Source organism: Diospyros lotus, chromosome 6 (genome assembly GCF_014633365.1).
Source record: "Diospyros lotus cultivar Yz01 chromosome 6, ASM1463336v1, whole genome shotgun sequence".
Lineage (NCBI taxonomy): Eukaryota > Viridiplantae > Streptophyta > Magnoliopsida > Ericales > Ebenaceae > Diospyros > Diospyros lotus.
Window position 1 is genome coordinate 33,815,366 of NC_068343.1, and position 24,099 is coordinate 33,839,464.

Here is a 24,099-nt window from a genome sequence, read left to right on the forward strand (position 1 = left end):
GGCACTATTTGATAAGACCATATGGATAGAAATGATTATATGGGACACTTGGCACCATTTGATAAGAACACATGGATATAAATGATTATATGGGACACATGGCACCATTTGATAAGAACACGTGGATAGAAATGATTATATAGGACACATGGCATCATTTAGATGGGAACACATGGAAGTCATGATGAGTCCCAAATAATTACGGTGACACATGGTAGGTTATGGTTTGCCGAGAAATTCTATAAATAAGGCTCCTGGGAAAGGATTTGGGGTATTCGTAAGAGAAGAAAGTAAGGATTTTAGATATGGGGAACTTTGAAAAAAAGAACGGGAAAGAGAGAGATGGGAGTTCTGCAAAAAATAAGTAACAACCCTGTTGGAATTTTCAAACATCATCAGAGTTTGTGCCCAAACTTGTTAAAATTACGATCGGATGTCATTGGTGTTTGTGCCAAAACAGCCAAAAACAACAAGAAAAATGTTGGATCCACTATCAAGAGGCAAGCTTCTACTCTTTTGTTTCCTTTACGCAAGCTCCCATTTCCTTTACTTCTTTTATGCAAGTTCCTAACTTTCTTCTCATGTTTTGATCCTTGTGCAAGCTCCTAACCCTCTTACAAATCCTGAGTTATTCCTTTGTTTGGTCTCGGTTGTAAGCTTTTCTTGCACTATCATTTTCAATATTGAATAAGTCTGATCCAATTTATTTATTTGGTCTATAACATAAATTTCAGTTGAGTTATGTTCGTACTCTAAATGAGGGTTTTGAACCGCTCTCAAATTCGTAAGGAATGATGCGTTGTTGCTAGGTTTAGAATACACGAGGAATTGGGTCTCCTTGTAAAAGGGATGGTTATGTTAAGAGTCTTAATGGGTGAGGTGCATGGGGAGTCTAGGGAAAGCTCATGAAATGCTAAGTTTAAATAATATAAGTAAATGTTGGTTATGGGTACTAGAAGGTATAGGGTACAAAGCCACTGATTGTCCACCGTGGGTCGTGGCTACCAATGGTTGGATGTATGGGCTTCAGTTATCAGCTGTTACGATAAGTGAGAGACGGGCCAGAAAAGCTGGTACTACCAGATTCTCACCTTGAATTGTGCATATCATGATATTGTGTGATGCATGGGGTTTGGATTGCATTCGTTGGGATAAACATGCTTTGTGTTGTGATGGGGTGTGTGAGCAGTAGCATGACCCAGTTGGCCTAAGAGTTAGTTGAAGGGAAACCCAAACTCTTGGTGTATCGATACAAAGGCTTTATTGTTTTTAAAACATTTTCAAAAACATAAATAAGAACGCAACGAAAATAAGTTCAAGACCACCTTGCAAGACTTGGTTTCCCATGACCATATGCAATACAAAATTAAACCATGCCATATATACCTTATGATGGCTTGCAGTCCCGTGTAGAGGTTGGAATCTTCTCCAAGATAGCAACAGTTGCACACCAATAGCTTCCAAACAGTTAACCTATTAGACCAAACCGTCCCTCGAAAGCACGAGGGGCTTAGTTAGTCCACGCTCCAAGTAGGGAATGAATCCTATAACTTAGCTTATGTGCTAGCCAAGCTAAGTGTAGGAGATAAAAGATAAATAAATTCCAAAAACTAATAGACTTTCTATTAGGTTGGACTTGCTACACTAGCAACAATGGAATCAAGAGAAAAATTAGGAGTAATGGCTAAGAGAATTCCAACAAGAATGAAAAGCATAATATGGCCAAATGATTTCTCATACCTTCATTTCTCTCCATGATCAACTATTTATAGGAGGAGATGGCCATATTATTTTCAATATAATATATCACATATATTATATATAATGAAAGTGCATTTTTCTTTTGAATATAATATATCATATATATTATTTCAAGTGCTCTTTCCATTTCAATAATATATCATATATATTATTTGAAGTGCTATTTTCTTTTATCATATAATATATCATATATATTATATATTGAAAGTGTCCTTTTCTTTTCCATATATCATAATATATCATATAATATATATATAATAAAAATTCTATTTTCTTTTTCCATATAATATATCATATATATATATATTATATATTGGGAGTACTCTTGTCTTTTCTATATAATATATGATATATATTACATAGAATGGAAATTCTCTTTTAATATCTATATAATATATCATATATATTATATAGATAATGGAAATTCTCTATTAATATCTATACAATATATCATATATATTATATAGATAATGAAAATTCTCTTTTAATTTTCATATATTTAATTTAAATTAATTCTCTCAATATTATATAATATATGTATAACTATTATACATAAAATATTATATAAGAATTAATTATCCAATGAGAACCACTCTCATTATTAATATCCCGGTAAAAATCATTAACCCTTAATGAATATTATAACTTTCATCACTTAATTAACCACTATACTTGGATATGCGTGTGACGTTCTAGGTTTACCACTAAGTAGCAATCGAGACACGTCAAACCCTTTGACGCCAACCGAACACTTTGGTCTACAATGAGGATCTCTCCATTTCCTAGATGTAACTCGAAAGACCCTGAGTGACAACTAACATTATGTTAGGGCGATCCTATCAGTAATGAAGTCATACTTCTTGAAAACCTATTTGGGCTTCTGATTCCCGTGTACCATAATCCTTCCATCAATTAACAACCCGATTGAGTGAGAGTCATGGATTGATCAAACTCACTAACTCGATAGCTATGCCAAGATGTAGTGTGGTGTGATTGAGATGACACATCGAAACATCTTCCGACATTAGAAACACCTTTTCAATCATATGTACCCTGACTAGGGATTTATATAACCATAACCACCACTGATGGCATAGGATGTTCACCTCATGCCGGAGGTCGACGGATCCCATTAGCATCACCTATCTCCATACGCCACTACACAGGAACCACGCAGTGCATCTCCCACCCGGTAACCGAATGGTATTTAGTAATGGCAAATTCTTGACTTCGACATACAAGACAACTGTGTTGCTTCTGGTCTAAGGACCAGTAACACAATCGAAGCCTGTGATAGATCATAGATCCTTCGAGCCATGTGATCTATCACGTGCGTCACATTCAGTAAACGTTCCACTAACACCTACCCATATGTATATTATATCCATCTCATGGATTATGGCATGCGACTCACCATTCTTTATCATTAGTATCTTATACTAATCAAAGGTAGTATCTCATGTGTCAGTTCGTACTCGACTAATCATAGTCCTTATCTGAGAAGTCTAAGGACTGCGAATAACCATTAAGACATATTTATTACAAATGTCAATTGTCACACATTCTCAACACTTAAGAATAAGACTGTCAACTGGAAATCTAAGGATTCATTCATATTAATGATTGGAGAGCTATGAATGAATATATGATCTTAAATATGAAAACATATTTTATTATATATTACAAGTATTACATCATTAGTCCCATAAATATAAATATTAGATGCCATCTAAATCTAGCATTAGGGTATTAACACTAACACTAGTTTGGGTACTCTAGGTGAGTATATGCATTTAGAACATTTCGCATGTGGGTGTTCTTATGTGGGCGTAGTGATAGGGCTTCATTATATGCATATTTTTATCTATTTTTTATCTTAACCTCATGTGATTTTTTCTACATAAAATGTGTTTATATGAATTTTACATCATTTTAATCTCTTTTTGTAGGAACTCAGTAAAGGATATTATTTCGAAAATTTGGGTGTAAAAAGAAAAGAAAAAAATATTATAAAGTTAATTTTAAAATAAATATTTTAATAAAAATAAAAATAAAAATAAATAAATATTTTATATAATTATTATTATTATTATAATATAATCAAAGTTATTATAATTAATAGTATATTAGATATTATATATTATACTATATATTAAATTATAATATTTATATATATGTATTATATTATATATAAAATAGTGTGGCAGTGGCGTGAGATTGAAAAGGAGGGATTAGGGCTGCCATATGCATTATATATAATAATAATAATAATAATAATAATAATAATAATAAAGGCACTAAGGGGGAAGGAAGGCAGCGGCCGTGCATCCTATAAATTTATGTATATAATAAGAGATTAAGGGGGAGAATGGAAGGCTGAGGAGGAGACACAGACTTGGCGACGCACAAGGAGAATTGGAGACTGCACAGCATTGAAGAAAATTGAACGAAGCAATTAATAGAGGTTTAAGCCAGACGCACACAAGAAGGCAACAAACAGACGGATGAGAGCACACAAGAAGGCAACAAACAGACGGATGAGAGCACACAAGAAGGCAACAAACAGACGGATGAGAGCGGCGCAGGGACCTTTCTCTTCTTCATTCTTCATTTAATTTTGTTTTCATTTCTTTAATTTTATTATGGACTAATTGTATTTAACTAGGGTTTGAGATGAAGGTTGTTATGAATTCTTAATTTTTATTGATTGGGTTTTCTATCCTGAGTTCAATTATTTATTACTTGTTCTTATTGTGATTGAGTGATTTAACCATCATTTAATTAATTTTGTATTATGATTTGAGACCGAGAGGTAATCTTCATAATATGTTGAAGTAATAAATTTCATAAGATAGATAGTTGATAAGGGATTTGATACTTGAATCTTATGAGGGATAATGAATTTGAACTTAATAATGAATTTTGGTTTGTTATAACTATTGGGAAATAGGTTGATTGTTAACAAATTGAGATTTAATTAGGTTAGTAAATCTTGGGAAAGAAACTAACCAATTTAGATATTTATCCCATTGAATTGATAGAAACCCAATTGATTGAAAATTAAGATGGATTCGAAACACCCTAGTTGCCTCCATTTTTTCTAAGTTGAGTTAATTTTTTTTTAATTTGTGTTTAATTTTAGTTTTCATTATTTTAATTTATTCAAATTCATCTCTTTTTATAGTCTAAATAATATTAAAGTTAATCTAATTTTGGTACTTAATCCAATCCTCGTAGGATCGACACTCTACTCATTCATTATATTACTTGCGCGATTCATACGCTTGCGAATTAGCCTAACAAGTTTTTGGCGCCGTTGCCGGGGATTGGTATTAATATCAATACTTATTAACTTGAATATTAATTTAGACATTATTTGTTTTTAGTTATTTGTCTTCATCTTTGTGTTCTCTTTTATTGCATTTTTATTTGCATTTTTGAGTGTTCAAAAATAATAATATTAATAATAATAAAATAAAATAAAAAGTATAAAAAATAAAGAAATAAAAAAAAATCAAGTTTTTAACCGTTGTGATACTCTATTTCTTCTTTGTAGGTCACATTGGAATCTCAACAAAACATGGGAGACGAAATCGTGGAGCAAAGGAATAGCCAAGCTAGAGCTTTGAGGGATTATGCTATGCCCTCTATTCATGGAACACCCTCCAGCATTACTAGACCAACCATAGGGGCAAATAATTTTGAGATTAAGCCAGCTATTATTCAAATGATTCAAATCTCTATTCAATTTAGCGGGTTACCAAGCGATGACCCCAATGCTTATATGGCTAATTTTTTAGAGATTTGTGATACTTTTAAGCAAAATGGTGTCTCTGATGATGCGGTTAGACTTAGGCTATTTCCTTTTTCATTAAGAGATAAAGCTAAGTGTTGGTTGAACTCTTTGCCCGCAGGTTCCATTACAGCATGGGATGATTTGGCACAGAAATTTCTCAATAAATTCTTTCCACCTGCGAAAACTGCAAAGATGAGAAATGATATAACCAATTTCATGCAAGCAGACATGGAGAATTTATATGAAGCATGGGAGCGGTTTGAAGAGTTGTTAAGAAGATGTCCTCATCATGGGCTTCCAAAGTGGTTAGTGGTTCAAACATTTTATAATGGTTTAAATCATAACACTCGGATTACTATTGATGCAGCTGCAAGAGGAGCTTTAATAGGAAAAGAGACTGATAAAGCGTATAACCTTCTAGAAGAGATGGCCAACAACAACTATCAATGGTCATCTGAAAGATCTATGCCAAGAAGAACAATTGGAGTACATGAGATTGATGCGATGACAGCATTGAATGCAAAGGTAGATAATCTTTTTAAGAAAATCGACCAGTTAAATATTAACTCTATTCAATCTTGTGTGCAAGCTTGTGAGATTTGTGCTGGTCCTTATGTTACCTATGAGTGTCAAGCCGGGATATATTTTATACCTCAACCATCTGAGCAAGTCAACTATGTGGCTAATGAAGGAGGAAGGCAATTCAATCCCAATGCAAACACTTATAATCCAGGATGGAGGAATCACCCCAATTTTTCATGGTCCAATAATCAGAATGTGTTGAAGCCTCCAATAGGATTCCAACAACAAGAAAAGAAGCCTTCATTGGAAGATTTAGTGGCTACCATGGCTAAGACGACTTCAGATTATATGGCTAGGACAGACACTATGTTTCAAAATCAGCAAACTGCCATCAGAAATCTAGAAATGAAAATTGGCCAAATAGCCAATATGGTGAATAATAGAGCTCAAGGAACGCTACCAAGCACAACAGAAAATAATCCAAAAGAGAAGTGCAAAGCAATAAAGTTGAGGAGTGGAAAGCAAGTGGGGCAAGATGAATAAGAAAAAGCTGAACCAGAAGAAGTTGGACAAAATTTTCCAGAAACAGTCAATTGGGCTATCTGCGATCTCGCTCGAAATGCAACTGAATCAGAAAAGTTAAAATTTGAAGATTAGCGGTCGAATGAAACTACAAAGTGGATACCAAAGTGGAAAACAGTGCAAGAAGTAAAGAAGTAAAAAGAAGAGGAAGATGCAAGGCAGGTTGAAAATATGAAGAAATATGTTCCCTTTCCTCAGAGATTGCAAAAGCAAAATGAAGATAAGAATTTTCTCAAATTTCTTGATGTGTTTAAAAAATTGCATATTAACATTCCTTTTGCAGACGCATTGGCTCAAATGCCAAGTTATGTAAAGTTCTTGAAGGAAATTTTATCAAAGAAAAGACGACTAGATGAGAATGAAACAGTGATGCTTACTAAAGAGTGCAGCGCCATTATTCAAAACAAGATGCCTTAGAAATTGAAAGATCCAAGGAGTTTTAGTATACCATGCATTATTGGAAATTGTGAATTTAATAAAGCTCTTTGTGATCTAGGTGCTAGCATAAATTTGATGCCATATTCTTTGTTTAAAAAGCTAGGCCTTGGTGAAATTAAACATACTTCTGTTTCTTTGCAACTTGCTGACAGGTCCATTAAACATCCCATAGGAATGATAGAAGATGTCCTTGTTATAGTTGCTAAATTTATTTTTCTTGTGGATTTTATTGTGCTTGAAATGGAAGAGGATGGAAGAGGATAGGGAAATACCATTGATTTTAGGAAGACCATTCCTTGCAACAGGTAGAGCGTTAATTGATCTTGAACAAGGTAAGTTAACTTTGAGAATAGGGTCTGAAGAGGTGAATTTTAATGTTTTTCAGGCTTCTAAAGGATTGAATGATGATGACTCTTGTTTAAGAATTGATGTTCTTGATTATTGTGTGGATGAATATGTTGATAGTTTGCATGATCCATTAGATGAAGAACTACTAACTATTGAAAGTGGTGACGTGCAGGAATTGAAACATGCACAAAACATTGTTATAAAGCCCAATGGAACTGATCGATTCAGTGGAGATGAAAAGAGGGCTTTTGAGTAGCTAAGGAAAGAATCTAGACCTTCTGTTGAGGTACCTCCTAAGCTTGAATTAAAACCGTTACCATCACATTTGAGGTATGTATTCCTAGGTAAGTCTTTTACTCTTCCTGTTATTATTTCTCCACATTTGACAAAAGAAGAGGAAGAAGAACTTTTGAATGTATTAAGAAGGCATATTAGAGCTTTAGGGTGGTCCATTGCAGATATCAAAGGTATTAGTCCTTCATTTTGCATGCATAAGATCTTAATGGAAGATAATTTTAAGCCATCTATTGAACATCAAAGAAGATTAAATCCAAACATGCAAGAAGTTGTTAGGGCTGAAATTATTAAATGGCTTGATGCTGGAATTATCTATCCTATTTCTGATAACAGTTGGGTGAGTCCGATTCAAGTAGTACCGAAGAAGGGAGGTATGACTGTGGTTAAAAATGAAAATAATGAATTGATTCCTACTAGGATAGTCACAGGGTGGCGTGTTTGCATTGATTATAGAAAATTAAATAACGCCACTAGAAAAGATCACTTTCCTCTGCCTTTTATTGATTAAATGCTTGAAAGACTTGCTGGAAATAAATTTTATTGCTTCTTAGATGGATATTCTGGTTATACACAAATTCCTATTGCACCTGAAGACCAAGAAAATACTACTTTTACATGTCCATATGGCACTTTTGCTTTTAGGAGAATGCTGCTTGGTTTGTGTAATGCACTTGCTACTTTTCAGCAGTGTATGATGGCAATTTTCCATGATATGATTGGAAATTTTATTGAAGTCTTTATGGATGATTTTTCAGTTTTTGGTGTTTCTTTTGATAATTGTTTGGCTAATCTCTCCCGAGTTTTGCAGCGATGTGAAGACACTAATTTAGTATTAAATTGGGAAAAGTGTCATTTTATGGTGCATGAAGGAATTGTGTTGGGTCATAAGGTTTCTAAAAGAGGAATTGACGTGGATAGAGAAAAAGTTGAAGCAATGGAAAAATTACCACCTCCGACTACAGTTAAAGGAGTGAGAAGTTTCTTGGGGCATGCAAGGTTCTACAGAAGATTTATAAGAGATTTCTCTAAAATCACTAAGCCTCTTTGTAATTTGTTGATTAAAGATATACCATTTGAATTTACTAATGAGTGCTTATTTTCTTTTAACAGGATAAAGGAAAAATTGACTTCAGCACCTATCATGACTTCACCTGATTGGACTCTTCCTTTTGAATTGATGTGCGATGTTAGTGACTATGCAGTTGGAGCCGTATTGGGGCAAAGAAAAGACAAGAAATTGCATGCCATATATTATGCTAGCAGGACCTTAAATGATGCGTAATTGAATTATGCCACCACTGAAAATGAGCTTTTAGCTATTGTTTTCGCTTTTGATAAATTTAGATCATATCTTATAGGAGCTAAAACAATAGTATACACTGATCATTCTGCAATTAAATTTTTGTTAGCAAAGAAAGATGCTAAACCAAGGTTGATTAGATGGATTTTATTATTGCAGGAATTTGACTTGGAAATTAAAGATAAAAAAAGAGCTAAAAATTTGGTAGCTGACCATTTATCAAGACTTGAAAGGGAGAACGCTAATGAAGAGGAAATTCTACCCATCAACGAATCCTTCCCTAATGAACAATTGTATGCACTTCTGATTTCCTCATTGCCCTGGTATGCTGATTATGTGAATTATTTAGCAAGTGATATTGTTCCTCATGATTTAACTTATCAACAGAAGAAGAAATTCTTTTCTGAAGTGAAAAATTATTTTTGGGACGATCCATACTTGTTTAAATATTGCTCTGATCAACTTATTAGAAGATGTGTGAATGAAGATGAGGTTGTTAGTGTGCTTACTCATTGTCATTCTTTAGAAACGGGAGGTCACTTTGGACCCTCCAAAACAGCGGCTAAGGTGCTTCAAAGTGGTTTTTATTGGCCCACCATATTTAAAGATGCATATGCATTTGTTCATTCATGTGATAGGTGCCAAAGAACAGGTAATGTGTCTCGTAGGAATGAAATGCCTTTAGCTAACATTTTAGAAGTTGAGTTATTTGATGTTTGGGGTATTGACTTTATGGGACCTTTTCCTTCATCATTTAAAAACCAATACATTCTGGTTGCTGTTGATTATGTTTCTAAATGGGTAGAAGCAGTTGCACTTCCTTCAAATGATTCTAAAAGTGTGATTAAGTTTTTTAAGAAGAATATCTTCTCTCGTTTTGGAGTTCCTAGGGCAATTATAAGTGATGGAGGTAAACATTTCTGTAATCGCTTACTAGATTCTTTACTAGCCAAATATGGGGTTACCCACAAGATTGCTACACCGTACCATCCTCAAACTAGTGGCCAGGTAGAGATTTCTAATAGAGAAATTAAGAGCATATTGGAGAAAACAGTAAATACCTCTAGAAAAGATTGGTCTCATAAATTGGATGATGCATTATGGGCATATAGGACTGCATTTAAAACACCTATTGGTATGTCCCCTTATCATCTAGTTTATGGAAAAACATGTCACTTGCCTGTGGAATTAGAGCATAAAGCATATTGGGTTATTAAATTTTTGAATTTTGATATGACTGCTTGCGGGAAGAAAAGATTGTTGCAACTAAATGAGATGGATGAGTTTAGATTGAATGCTTACGAGAATGTTAAGATTTATAAGGAGAGAACTAAGCAATGGCATGATAAGCATATTGTAAAGCATGATTTTCAAATTGGTCAAATGGTGTTATTATATAATTCTCGTTTGAGATTATTTCCAGGAAAATTAAAATCACGGTGGTCAGGCCCTTTTACTATCACCCGAATTTTTCCTCATGGTGTAATTGAAGTTCAACGTGGTGATAAAGTTTTCAAGGTTAATGGACAACGTTTGAAGCCATACATCAATGGAAGTCTAATTCCACAAAAGACTTCCATCCAACTCACTTGAAGACCAAAGCTCCAAAAGTCTAGCTTTAGACTATAAATTAAGCATGTCTTTTTTGTTTGTTTGTTTTGTCTCTTGATTTTGTGTCCTTGTTATTATTTCTTTTCTCATTGATTTTTTTTCTTTTTTTTTGTAGGTTTGAAAGTAGGAGACAAAAAGAATTTTTGCAGGCATTTCTTCGCATTTCAGGGGAGTTTTTCTTTCATGTTCTTTTGGTTCACATTGAGGACAATGTGTTAAATAAGTTTTTTTTTTTTTTTTTTTTTTGGGGGGGGGGGGGTAACATTATTAATTGTTATGTGTTATTTTTGTTGCATATGTGTGTTTTGACGTGCATATGTGTGTTTTGATGTGAAAATTTTGGTGGAGTTTATATCAAGTGCACATTTGGCCAATCCCAACCCCAAGCCTAAAAAAAAAAATAAATAAAAAAAAAAGAAAGATAAAATAAACAAAACTTGTTATTTGGAATCATGATTTGCATTTGGGTTCTTTATTGTGTTTAACACTGAGTCTTTGATTTGGAATGAACAATATCTTATAAAACAAGATTAAGCATACTTGGGTTTTTATGATCGTTGAAATACATGTTCTTTGCGAAATCGTGCATGTAAGTTGTGTGACTAGGCATGAAAGATAGATGCAATGCTTTTCTTGTGATTGTTCCCTTTGAGCTAGGCCTAAACAAGGTTTAAGTAAGTAGGGAGAATAATGTTGAGCGAGATGGAGCATAAAATGCACTCGTTTGATAATTAAAAAAAAAAAAATGAAAAAGCGAGATGGAGCAAAAATGCACTCGTTCAATAGTTAAAAAAAAAAAAACGAGATGGAGCATAAAATGCACTCGTTAAATATATATATATTAAAAAAAAAAACCCTAATTTGCTACCTTTGTTTGTAGTAGTGAGAAGGGATGATTACAAGAATGAGTGTTCCATTATTCAATTGTGCTGGGTACATGACAAAACATGATTAAGTTTAGAATTTTGTATGAATTCTTGAGCTAGGAAATGTGAGTATGCTCAATTTCTCTTTATTTGCTATTGTATATTCTCGATTGAGAATTTAGATGTAGACATAACAAAGGGTTTTGAATATGATGAATGATTCCAAATACATGTTTTGTTCTTTTGAGTATGGAATTTCTCTACTTTGCTCGAGGATAAGCAAAAGGTTAAGTGTGAGGGTATTTGATAGGGCTTCATTATATGCATATTTTTATCTATTTTTTATCTTAACCTTATGTGATTTTTTCTACATAAAATATGTTTATATGGATTTTACATCATTTTAATCTCTTTTTGTAGGAACTCAGCAAAGGATATTATTTCAAAAATTTGGACGTAAAAAGAAAAGAAAAAAATATTATAAAGTTAATTTTAAAATAAATATTTTAATAAGAATAAAAATAAAAATAAATAAATATTTTATATAATAATAATTATTATTATTATAATATAATCAAAGTTATTATAATTAATAGTATATTAGATATTATATATTATACCATATATTAAATTATAATATTTATATATATATGTATTATATTATATATAAAATAGTGTGGCAGTGGCGTGAGATTGAAAATGAGGGATTAGGGCTGCCATATGCATTATATATATATATATATATTTATATATAATAATAATAATAATAATAATAATAATAATAAAGGCACTAAGGGGGAAGGAAGGCAGCGGCCGTGCATCCTATAAATTTATGTATATAATAAGAGATTAAGGGGGAGAATGGAAGGCTGAGGAGGAGACACAGACTTGGCGGCGCACAAGGAGAATTGGAGACTGCACAGCATTGAAGAAAATTGAATGAAGCAATTAATAGAGGTTTAAGCCAGGCGCACACAAGAAGGCAACGAACAGACGGATGAGAGCGGCGCATGGACCTTTCTCTTCTTCATTCTTCATTTAATTTTGTTTTTATTTCATTAATTTTATTATGGACTAATTGTATTTAACTAGGGTTTGAGATGAAGGTTGTTATGAATTCTTAATTTTTATTAATTGGGTTTTCTATCGTGAGTTCAATTATTTATTACTTGTTCTTATTGTGATTGAGTGATTTAACCATCATTTAATTAATTTTGTATTATGATTTGACACCGAGAGGTGATCTTCATAATAGGTTGAAGTAATAAATTTCATAAGATAAATAGTTGATAAGGGATTTAATACTTGAATCTTATGAGGGATAATGAATTTGAACTTAATAATGAATTTTGGTTTGTTATAACTATTGGGAAATAAGTTGATTGTTAACAAATTGAGATTTAATTAGGTTAGTAAATCTTGAGGAAGAAACTAACCAATTTAGATATTCATCCCATTGAATTGATAGAAACCCAATTGATTGAAAATTAAGATGGATTAATAAGTGGATTCGAAACACCCTAGTTGCCTCCTTTTTTTCTAAGTGAAGTTATTTTTTTTTAATTTGTGTTTAATTTTAGTTTTCATTATTTTAATTTATTCAAATTCATCTCTTTTTATAGTCTAAATAATATTAAAGTTAATCTAATTTTGGTACTTAATCCAATCCTCGTGGGATCAACACTCTACTCATTCATTATATTACTTGCGCGATTCGTACGCTTGCGAATTAGCTGGCAGCGACATGTTATGTTATGAGAGTTGGGTTAGGCCCACAGTATATGCCCATGGAACAGACCATGACAACGACATGTTATGTTATGCTATGTTATGATGACAAGTTATGTATGATGACAGGACATGGTAGCCTATATTGGGCTGCTACAGGCTTGTATGTGGGACTTGGGCGTCATTATGTGTTCTTTGTTCTTATGTGGGCCCTAAGGATCCTTTATATGCAGCTTAATTTAGGTTTATGCATTTAGAGCTAAAACACACATGGATCATGGCATGGTATGTTATTGCATTGGCATGGACTGCACATGGTATGGGAAAAGTTCTATTCTTAACCTGTCACCTTCATATTATTATGCTTGTGAGCCTTGTGGCTCACGTTTTGCTTGCGTCATTTCAAGTAAAAGCAAGGTATAAGCAAGGCAGGGTTAGACGTGTACAGAGCGGTCCTGACCATAAGTTCCTAGTGGTGCTATTGTTGTAGATCTTGTAATAAACTAACGTGTTAGATTTAGCATTGCTTATTGTAATTGACCTCGATGTATGCTTAAGAATATGATAAGTGAATGGATGAAACAATAGCAAGGTTTGTTTTCAGAAATAAGTATGTTAGGTGTCGTATTTTAATTAAGACTTTGGCAAGTGCCAACTATTCTGATGCTTCCCCTTGAATTGCTCAGCCAGGGTTTCCAAGGAAGAGGTTGTCATGAGTTTTTGGTAACCGGCCTGGCGTCGCGTCCCAGGGAAAAAATATATAAATATTAACTATGAAAAATGGGGACGTTACAATCCTCATTCCCTCTTACAGTTCTGATAACTTCTGTATGGAGCATTTATTTGCCCTAACAAACAAATCTGCTAGGGATGTTGGTGGATCCAAAGATAATGATTCTTGTAAGAAAGTTAACCGTGTTCCATGTAACATAGTAGACACTGCCATTTCAACTGGTAAATCACAGATCTCAAGTGTAGCATTACGAAATCTGTCCACATACTGACACAGAGTTTCTTTATTTCCCTGCTAAATATTGAGTAAGTATGTAGCGTCCTTCTTTCTTTGACTATTAATTACAAAGGCCTTAATGAATTCTATTCTAAGCTGTACAAATAAAGAGATAGAGGCCTCGGGTAAACTGTTGAACCATGTTCGGGCTTGCCTCAACAGAGTTAAGAAAGAAGGCCCGGCACATTATGTCATCTTCCTATCCGTCCAATAGCATCAATGACTCGTAGTTTTGAATGCGATCATAAGGATCATCTTTGTCGGAATAGGGGGTGACCTGGGGCATCTTGAATTTCCTGGGCAGTAAAGGGAAATTTTCAACGTTGTTGCTCTTCTACGACCGGGATTAATTTCCTCTGTTCAAGTACCGTTTCAGCTACCCTTTTCATATAATCTTGTATACTTCATCTTGTTTGGTTATCTTGTATTCCCCCCGTTAGGGTACTGGCCACGATTTCATGGTATCTCCCATTTTGTGGGCTCCTTGCCCTATCTTCTATTTGTGGATTATCATTTCTTTTGGTCGTAATGTGGGGATTCTTCCTTGGTGGTGGTAATCTTGGCCCATTCTTCCAGGGAGGAAAAGACCGAGAATGAGAGTCGGGAGTGGCTTCTTGATAGGAATCGGCTTCCAAGTCAGGCTGAAACTCATGTGGTTGCATCGATTCCGGTATAAACCTCCTCAAGATATCGGGCAATGTCCTTCCAACCATCATGTTTTAGAGTATCCCAGCCATGTCCCGAAGTTCCTACATACCCTCAACATGTTGTTGTCTTTAGGTTTCGTGGCAACCTCATACCAACATGGCGTATTACAACTAATACATTTGATATCCGCTATAGTCCATCCAATAGCCAATTTGTACTCCCAGAGCACCTGAAGTAATTTATCTTCCTCTTCCTTACTGATAGAATTTTTAATGATAACTGGAAGGGTAGAAGATTCACCGATAGGCATATCGAAGATGAGGTGGAAATTGCTTCAGCTCAAGTTTAAGAGCTTGTTGAATGGAGGGTAGCGGTCGTGGAGGACTCGTGCCTAGCGGTACGTGCTGCTTCCCTGTTCTGATCAATTTTGACCCCAGCAAGTACCTAGTGCATTCTTCAATAGTAGCTGAATTTGAATCTTCGTCTTGTGAATGCATAATGCATGCTTCCCAAGGATTCGACGGGTGGTCCAATGTGAAAGTGTTAGCTGTCTCTCTATCCATAATCTCAATCTTGGAACAAAAATCTGACAGACTAGGAAATTTGAGAGCTTTGAACACATTAAATGTAATTTGCTCCTTATTTAACCTTAGCATGAGTTTTCTTTTCTGCACATCAATCAATGCTCACCCAGTAGCTAGGAAGGACCAACCCAAAATCAACGGAACATCCTTGTCCTTTCCCATGTCTAAAATGACAAAATCAGCTGGGAAGATACACTTATCCACTTTCACCAAAATGTCTTTGACAATCCCACATGGATGTTTCACGGACATATAAGTGAGCTGTAATGATATTCTTGTAGGCTTTGCTTCTCCTAAGTTGAGCTTTTGAAAAATAGAGTAAGGCATCAAATTGATACTCGTACCCAAGTTACATAGAGAATGCTCAAAATATAAACTACCAATGGTACAAAGAATGGTAAAACTCTTGGGATCTTTTAGCTTCGGTGGTAGTTTGTTTTGCAATATGGCGTTGCTTTCCTCCGTTAGTATAACAATTTCATACTTCTAGAGTTTGCTCTTATTTGACAAGATTTCCTTCATAAACTTCGCATAGCTAGGCATTTGAGTTAGAGCATCATTAAAAGGTATATTTATATGGAGCTTCTTAGATACCTCTAAAAACTTCTCAAAATGCTTGTCCGTCTTGTGTTTGTGCAATCTCTGAGAGAATAGAATTGGAGGAACATACAGCTTAACCGGTGGCGGGATTACCTTCTCTTACTCAACAGCCACTTCGGGCTCATCAAGTGTATCTTTTGTCTCTTTCGTTGTGTCATTTTCTTTTGTCACACCAGGTCTTTTAATAAGAATTTTCGGTAATTGCACCCCACTCCTTGTTATTGCATTCGTTTGCTCATTCGGGTTAACTTTTGTATTACTTGGCCACGTGCCTGATTGCCTTTCAGTGAGAAGTTTTTCCAGCTGCCCAATTTGATTTTCTATATTCTTAAAAGCTGCATCGGTTCGTTCTTGAAGCTTCGAGACCATTTTTTCCCATCCTCTTTTTTCTTCTTATGGTCTTCCCTGTTTTAGTGGATTTTGACTATTCTGATTGTTGCCATACGAGAAGTTAGGATGGTTTCTCCAGCCAGGATTGTATGTCTAAGAGAATGGATTGCTATGCTGCCTCTGGAAATTTTATTGGCATTGGAAATTTTGTGTATAGGCAACCTGCTCCGTAAAGCAAGAATCCATGATGACTAATGGGCATTTTGTAGATTAATGATTTGACCCACACGTTACACAAACAGGAAGAAATCCTTGCACCATATTAACGGATGAGGAGTATATGAATGCTTCCATTTGTTTTGAAAAAGCATCAATCTTAGTTAGCATCAAAGTACTCACATCCACTTCATGCACTCTAACTGCTTTTTTATGTGAATTCCTATCTAGCCACATACCGAACTACTCACTCATTGTTTCAAAAAGATCATGTAGGTCCCCAGTTGATTTGTTTCGAACGGAACCACCTGTTGTAGAGTCAACTGTTGAACGACTATAGGGAGTCAGTCTAGCGTAAAAATAATGATTTTGTGCTAATAACGGGAACCATGACTTGGACATTTCCTCAACAACTCCTTGAATTGTTCCCATGCCTCATGAAAACTCTTAGATTTAGCTTGTTGGAAAGTTGAAATTTCATGCTTAAGCTTGATGATCTTAGCTAATGGAAAATATTTCAATGTAAACTTATGAACCAAATCAGCCCATGTAGTACTGCTGCTAGTTGGTAAGGAATCCAACCACTCCCGGGCTTTGTCTTTCAACGTGTGAGGGAAGAGTCGCATCTAAAGTGCTTCTTCATTGACACCTTCATGCTTGAAATTTCCACAATATTCCAGAAAGCGGGAGAGATGATAATGCGGATTTTCACCACTTCTCCCATAGAAGGGTATGTTGTTGGAGCATAACACTACAAAAAAACTGGCATTTAGCGACTTTTTTTTTTTTTTTGCATTTAGCGACAGTTTTCAAAATCGCCGCAGGTACAGCCGTTGTGCAGCATTTAGCGGCGATTTTTAGCAACTGCTGGTATAACTGCCGCTAAGTGATATTTTAACCGCAGATATAGTCGTCACACAGCATTTAGCAACAATTTTTAGCAACCGTTGGTATAACAACCGCTAAGTGATATTTTTAGCTGTGATTTTGAAAATTTAGTAGCGATTTTAAAATCGCCGCTAAAATTAATTGAATTTAATATTAAATTATTTAATTTAATATTAAATTTAATTATAAAAATAATTTAGCAGCGGTTTTGGTAATTTCAAAACCATCGTTGTTTCCTGGACGCGGGAAAAAATAGCATGTGCACGCGAGGCCCGCCCCTGCATGCGCCATTGCCCCGCCCCTACACGCCTGCGAGCGCGTCCACCCGCCCACCGTGCCTGTCGGAATTTATTCCAGCAAATGCCTTCCCCAAGTTTCGATCCCATGACCTGCCATACGCGCACACGCGCGAAGCCACCTGATCTGCAAAGCCATCTTGTAACATACTCGCGCATATTAATTATAAAATAATCGAACCACTATTTTTCAGAATTCTCTTTGCACTCACAAACTCAACTTTTTGAAATTACACTTGACGCCAAATTAAATTAAATTAAATAATTTTTTTTATTTTATTAAATTGAATTAAATTAAATTAATTAATTAAACTCTCAAAACACCTAAAAAGAGTTAACATATTAGATTAATTAATTGAACATAAAATGTTTTAAACTAATTAATTAAATAAAATAAAATAATTGATTAATTAATTTAAAATAAATAAATTAATTGATAAATTTAAAATAAATAAATTATTTAATTTAATTGAGTTAAATTAAATAAATTAATTCATATAAATAAATTAATTGATTAAAAAATAAAATAATTTAATTTAATTTAATTTTTAAATTATTAATTTTTTTTTGAAATTTAATTTTTTATTTTTTATTGCTGAATTTTGCAACGATTGATTAAAACCGTCGTGAAATTTATTTTTGAATTTTTTTATTAATGAATTTTGCTACTGTTTTGACAAAATCGTCGCTAAATTTAATTTTTTTGAATTTTTTTATTAATGAATTTGGTGGAGCTTTGAAAAAATCATCGCTAAATTTAATTTTTTTATTTTTTTATTGCTGAATTTTGCGACGGTTGATTAAAACCACCGCAAAATTTATTTTGAATTTTTATTAATGAATTTGGCGGCGATTTTGACAAAACTACAGCTAAATTTAATTTTTTATTTTTTTAGTCCTGAATTTTGCGGCCGTTGTTTAAAACTGTCGCTAAATTTATTTTTATAATTTTAAATTAATTAATTTTGCGATGGTTCTGAAAAACTGCCGTAAAATGTTGGATAAACCACCATAAAAAACATATTTTGTAGCGGTTGAAAAACCACCACAAAATATCATGTTTTACGACAGTTTTGAAAATCGCTGCAAAAAAATCGCTGCAAAAAATCTATTTTTTTGTAATGTAAGTTGATCACATCTGGTCTCAACTGGAAGTTATCGTGCCCATACGGAGGATAAATTATACTGGACCAGTTCTCAATGACTGGAGGCATCATGAAGTCCCCCGTCAAGATATTTCTCTCATTGACTTCCATTGCATGATTTACTCGAACAAGCTGATTTGCGTTATCATCCATAGTGTTCTATTGTCGATTCCCTCGTTGCCTATTATTCACGACGTCTTTGATGAAAAGTTCGTTCAATTTCCGGATCAAGCTCAACAAGATCGAGATGTTCTGAATGGTGCATGCACTATCTCAACCCTAACACAGCAAAACTTGAAATAGTTTAGCGTCAGGAATTATAGGAAGCAACACAGATGTTAAAGCTAATCTTAGCTAAAGTAATAATCAAAAGAGACAATCCTCGGTAACGGCGCCAAATCGAATACTTTGAATTAAACCGACAATGAACAAGATTTTATCATTCACCCTAATTACAAAACACCTAGCCTAACATGATTTCAATCAATGATATAGAACAATAAAAACAGAAGTCATGATCTAGAATAGAAGAAAGAACAGAAAAAATACAACCAAATGGTTGAATTCTTCCAAAAATCTTCTTCTCCCTCCTTCAATTTTCACTTTTTCTCTAGCCCCAAAACTCTCCAATCCTCCAAGAATTAGCCTTTAAATAGTCTTTTTTAGGTTTTCAGAGTCGTGCCCTTTGAAGGAGTCCATTCCCATTCGTTTTGGAAGAAAACAGGCTCAAAATGATTTTTTCATGAAGTTCTGTGCCCTACCACAGTCTTACCACAGAATGCTTCCTATGGTCAAATCGTGAGCCACAGTAAGTAAATCCCACCACGATCCTGCCATGAAATACATTATGCAGCAAGATTGTGAGACACTTCTCCTTGACTTCCCAACTCTTCAACTTCACGTTCGATCTTTGTGGCTTTATCGACATCAACCTTGACTACACGTTCCATGCCTTCAATCCCGAGTTTAGCTCCAATTATGTGCTAACATCATCATTTTCGCTCTAATTGCCTTTAACACACAATCAGTGCCTACATGACCAAATATTGATTCAAATTAAGTACAAATTGTGCTCATCAATTGAATAAATGCTAAGTTTATTGGCCTATCTAAGTGTATAAATAACATTTATCATGTATCAAAACTACAAAACTCATTATGTTATAGTAAATAATGTATGCATTATATTATTGGTAATCCTATTTGTATATAATATTTAGACATTCATAGAATTATAATTATTTTTTAAAGAATTAATACCACTTTTTAACAAAATTATCAATTATTTTTTAAAAATTATAAAACATTTTTTATGAAGACTAGTTGTCAAAATTATATTTTAAAACATTAATTTTTTTATGCTAAAAATTATATTATTTTGGTTCCAACTATCATCACCACAAGAAAAACGGGTTTTAACGACAGGAAAATCAGTCGTTGAAAGTTGATTTTCGGTGGTTAAAAAGTTGTAACGATTGGAATTTTCTTGTCGTCAGTCGTCGTTATTTCCTCTAAGGATAAAAGTCTTTAACGACGGGAATGATAACCCGTCGTTAATTGTATTAGCGACTGTATGATTCCCGTCGTTAAAAATAATTATTAACTACCAAATTATAACCCAATAACGACAATATTTCCCATCGTTAATAGTCTAAACAATTAGCGACCGTATGATTCTTGTCGTTAAAAATAACTTTTTAATTGTTAAAACACAAACCAATAACGATAATATTTCCTCTCGTTAATAATGTGAACAATTAGCGACAGTATGATTCCTATCGTTAAAAAATATATTTTTTTATTTTTCTTAATAGTATGGAAACGATTGCTAGTCATCAATGACAAAAACATCATGTTTTGATATAAACCACCAAACCTATATATCATTATCTATATCAAATTGGAATAAAACTCATAAAATTAAACAAGTCATTCAAATAACACCAAAGTAATCATCATCCATTAATATTTACACACAAAAACATTAATTTTTTATGCTAAAAATTATATTATTTTGGTTCCAACATTTTTGTAATTGGTCTTGTAAATCAACATTAATCATTGAACCATATACACATAATACTACATGTACAATCTATGATGCACAGAACCTTCTTAAGGGCGTCATTTTGACGTTTTCAAAACATTTCCGTTTCTAAAACTTGAAAAGAAGTTTCTAAGTTATTTTTTGTAATTTCAGAAACTTTTCATGATCGTTTTGTAATATTAAGAAAATATCAAAAATGCATTTCCAATTTAGAAACACATTTCTGTTCACAAACAGAGATGAAATATTTTTCGTTTATAACTCAAAATTTTTATTTTTTTCTATAATTTGTTTAAATACATTATGGAATGTATGTTTATTTTTATATTGAATAACTATTTTTTATAATTTTTAATATTAAAAATTATATTTACAAAAATATCCTTATTTTTTTTTATTTACACATTTTTCTACGTTTTCATTTTTTATTTTTTAAAATAATAATGGTTCCTCATTTCCCTCTTATATTATATTTGTTTTTTATTTTAATGCAACCTATTATATAACCCCAAGATGATCAGAATATAACTTACCAAATTGCAGCATCATAATGTTTAGTAAAAAAATTAATTAAGTGTTAATATAAATCCCTTGATTTAACCCAAAACAAAACATGTTGAGTGGTATTAAATTAGTAAATAAGTTTAATTATTAGGGATGCTAAATGACATTAAAAATGATGGGTAGCTGCCAAAATTGACTCACCCACCCACCCCCAGATGCCCCAACTATATATATATATATATAAATGATTCATTATTATTGCTACTTCAATCAAACTAAAAATATGTCACATACCCGGCTGCTCTCATTCAGCAACCCCCCATTAATTAATTGATCACCTGGATTAGGCTGCACGTCAATAGCATTATGTTATGTGTGTATATATAATATCCTTTTTGTTTTATTATATATATAATATTAATTATATGTTCATGAACCACTCCTTTGATCGCATTCTTGAAAAAAGGAAAAGCAGAACAAAGAGAGAAGAGGAGCAAGGAGTTGTTCAGCTTCTGGCAGGCAAGCTTATAATTAAGTGTTAAGATTTCCCAAACCCACCTTAATTTTCTCTTTACTTACATTAGCATTATCTTGCTACAATTACAGGGATTAGATTAGGCTTTATTCTGGAGATGGGATTTGATTTCAATTTAATCAACTAATCCCTGAAATTTCTATGCTCACTTCAAAATCAGTACAGTGAATTCATGCATTTTCTTCTCCAGAGAATGATTAATCAGATGGAGAATGTTTCCCTGTAGTAATCATTTTGGATTAAGGGAAGCTAATGGAACTTAATTACCTTCTTCTTGACACTAAATTAAATGGCTTCTTCTTTTACAGACTAAGAAAGAGAATGCCAACGGACCAAGAAAGAGATCCAGTGGCAATCCGCATTAGCCACAAGCTTGACGGATTACCTGCTGCTTCAATATCCTTCAACAACTGTCTCTTGGGAGTGCGCGATCCACTGCACAACGTCGACAAACCCACAAGCGTCGCCATCGGTCCTCGGTATCGAGGCGAGAGGGAGCTGCAAGAAATGGAGAAGCAAAAGCTCAAATACCTGAAACAGCTTCTTGAACGACTAAGGGAGAACACTGTGGATAAATACGTGGTGGAAATTCGAGGATTGGAACAAAGGGCATGGGAATTTCTTCATCTAGATGATCAGACGACGAGTTTTAGCAGAGATGAGTTTGTGGAAATGTTGCTTCTTGATGGCTGCTGCATTATCGAGCTGTTTCGCAGGTACAAAAACAAAGACAAGCAGCAAGAAGAAGACCATGATCTTATCATGGCCAAGGATGAAGTTCAAGCGAGCCTAAGGCGAGAACTGAGGCGAGACCTGATTCTACTTGACAACCAGATCCCGTTCTTCATCATCGATCACTTGTTCAAGAAGACTAGGCTTCGGAGCGAACACAATGACGATATCATCCGCTTGGCTTTAGGGTTTTTGAAATGGGTCGTGCCAAACCAGAGACTAGAAGTCGTCAACAACGGCACCGAAGTGAAACATCTCCTTGGCCTAGTTCATCACAGTTGGGGTTGCCAATTCATCAGAGCTCTCAATAACAACCGCCCAGGCGATGCGGACAAGAAATGGGGCTTCGTGGATTCGGCAACTGAGCTGCAAGAAGCTGGAGTTGAGTTCCAGATGGTCAAGACAACGAACTTGTTCGACGTACAGTTCAACAGTGGCATTATGGAGATCCCACGTCTAACCATCAAAGAATACACCGAATTTCCCTTTAGGAACATAGTTCTCTACGAGCAACGCCATCTTCAAGCCGATCAGCGGAAGTACGTTAGCGACTACATGGCCTTCATCAATTGCCTGGTGAATTCCCCCAGAGATGTTCAACTGCTTCGCCACAGAAATATCATTGAAAGCTCCATAGCTAACGACACCACAGTTTACAACATGCTGAAAGACTTGTCAAGGTTGGTGCAGATATCTTCCGAGAACTTCTGTTACTTCCAAGTATGCCTGGACGTGAACCGCCATTGCAGGCAGCGCAAAAACGCCTGGATCGCAAAGCTCAAGTTTGCAGCCTTCTTGTTGCTTTTTCTCACCATTGTTCAAACTCTATTTTCTGTTCTTGCGTACTTCAAAGGCAGCTAAATAAGTAATTTGTTTTGGAGATCACATCAAGCTAGCCATAACCAAGAAAAAAACACAGCAGACTCTTGATCCCCTTTTGCTTCATCTGAAGCCATTACCATCCGCACCCTTAATTAGATCTCCTCTGTTTTAGCTTAATCCTTCTTCTGTTGGTTTCGCCTCTTCCAAACTAAATCATATATATATATATATATGTATAAATTTGTTCCAAATTAAATATCAAGTGAATGAGAAGGATATTGAGCTACGTACTAATCTATATACCATGGTCCTGTTGTTGGAAGTCGAGACTTGAATCACCAACTGCCAATTTCCTGCAAGCACAAGGCTTTTATTTGTCCGGAAAAAGTCCTATAATCTAGTGTTCGGATTTTAGAAATCGAGTATAAAAGGATAGTAGGTAAGTAGATTAAAATCTTAAGACTTCCCTTTAACATTAGAGTGTAAAAGGATTT

At 34.2% G+C, this 24,099-nt stretch overlaps 2 protein-coding genes and 2 non-coding genes across 5 annotated transcripts; 3 read left to right on the forward strand and 1 right to left on the reverse strand.

Annotated features, from left to right (window-relative positions):
* Window positions 1-5,341: 5,341 nt before the first annotated feature.
* LOC127804476 (uncharacterized) lies at window positions 5,342-6,622 on the forward strand. The gene has a single exon (XM_052341344.1). The coding sequence runs from the start codon at window positions 5,342-5,344 to the stop codon at window positions 6,620-6,622; it is 1,281 nt and encodes a 426-aa protein (XP_052197304.1).
* Window positions 5,747-5,853, reverse strand: LOC127805373 (small nucleolar RNA R71). The gene has a single exon (XR_008024109.1). It is a non-coding gene; the product is annotated as a small nucleolar RNA R71 (small nucleolar RNA).
* Window positions 6,623-17,020: 10,398 nt separating the features above from the next.
* On the forward strand, window positions 17,021-17,127 carry LOC127805382 (small nucleolar RNA R71). The gene has a single exon (XR_008024116.1). It is a non-coding gene; the product is annotated as a small nucleolar RNA R71 (small nucleolar RNA).
* Window positions 17,128-21,898: 4,771 nt separating this feature from the next.
* LOC127803288 (UPF0481 protein At3g47200-like) lies at window positions 21,899-23,891 on the forward strand. 2 transcript variants are annotated; one of them, XM_052339403.1, is made up of 2 exons: window positions 21,899-22,035; window positions 22,360-23,891. In XM_052339403.1, exon 2 carries the CDS (start codon window positions 22,373-22,375, stop codon window positions 23,642-23,644), a length of 1,272 nt encoding a protein of 423 aa, XP_052195363.1. In that variant the 5' UTR covers window positions 21,899-22,035; window positions 22,360-22,372; the 3' UTR covers window positions 23,645-23,891. The 2 variants fall into 2 exon arrangements, with proteins under 2 accessions (XP_052195363.1, XP_052195364.1); XM_052339404.1 differs by having other exon boundaries at window positions 21,939-22,053.
* Window positions 23,892-24,099: the final 208 nt, after the last annotated feature.

Excerpts from the sequence above, each read along its gene's own strand:
- LOC127804476 (XM_052341344.1), top strand. The coding sequence starts at position 5,342 with ATGGGAGACGAAATCGTGGAGCAAAGGAATAGCCAAGCTAGAGCTTTG.
- LOC127803288 (XM_052339403.1), top strand. The coding sequence starts at position 22,373 with ATGCCAACGGACCAAGAAAGAGATCCAGTGGCAATCCGCATTAGCCAC.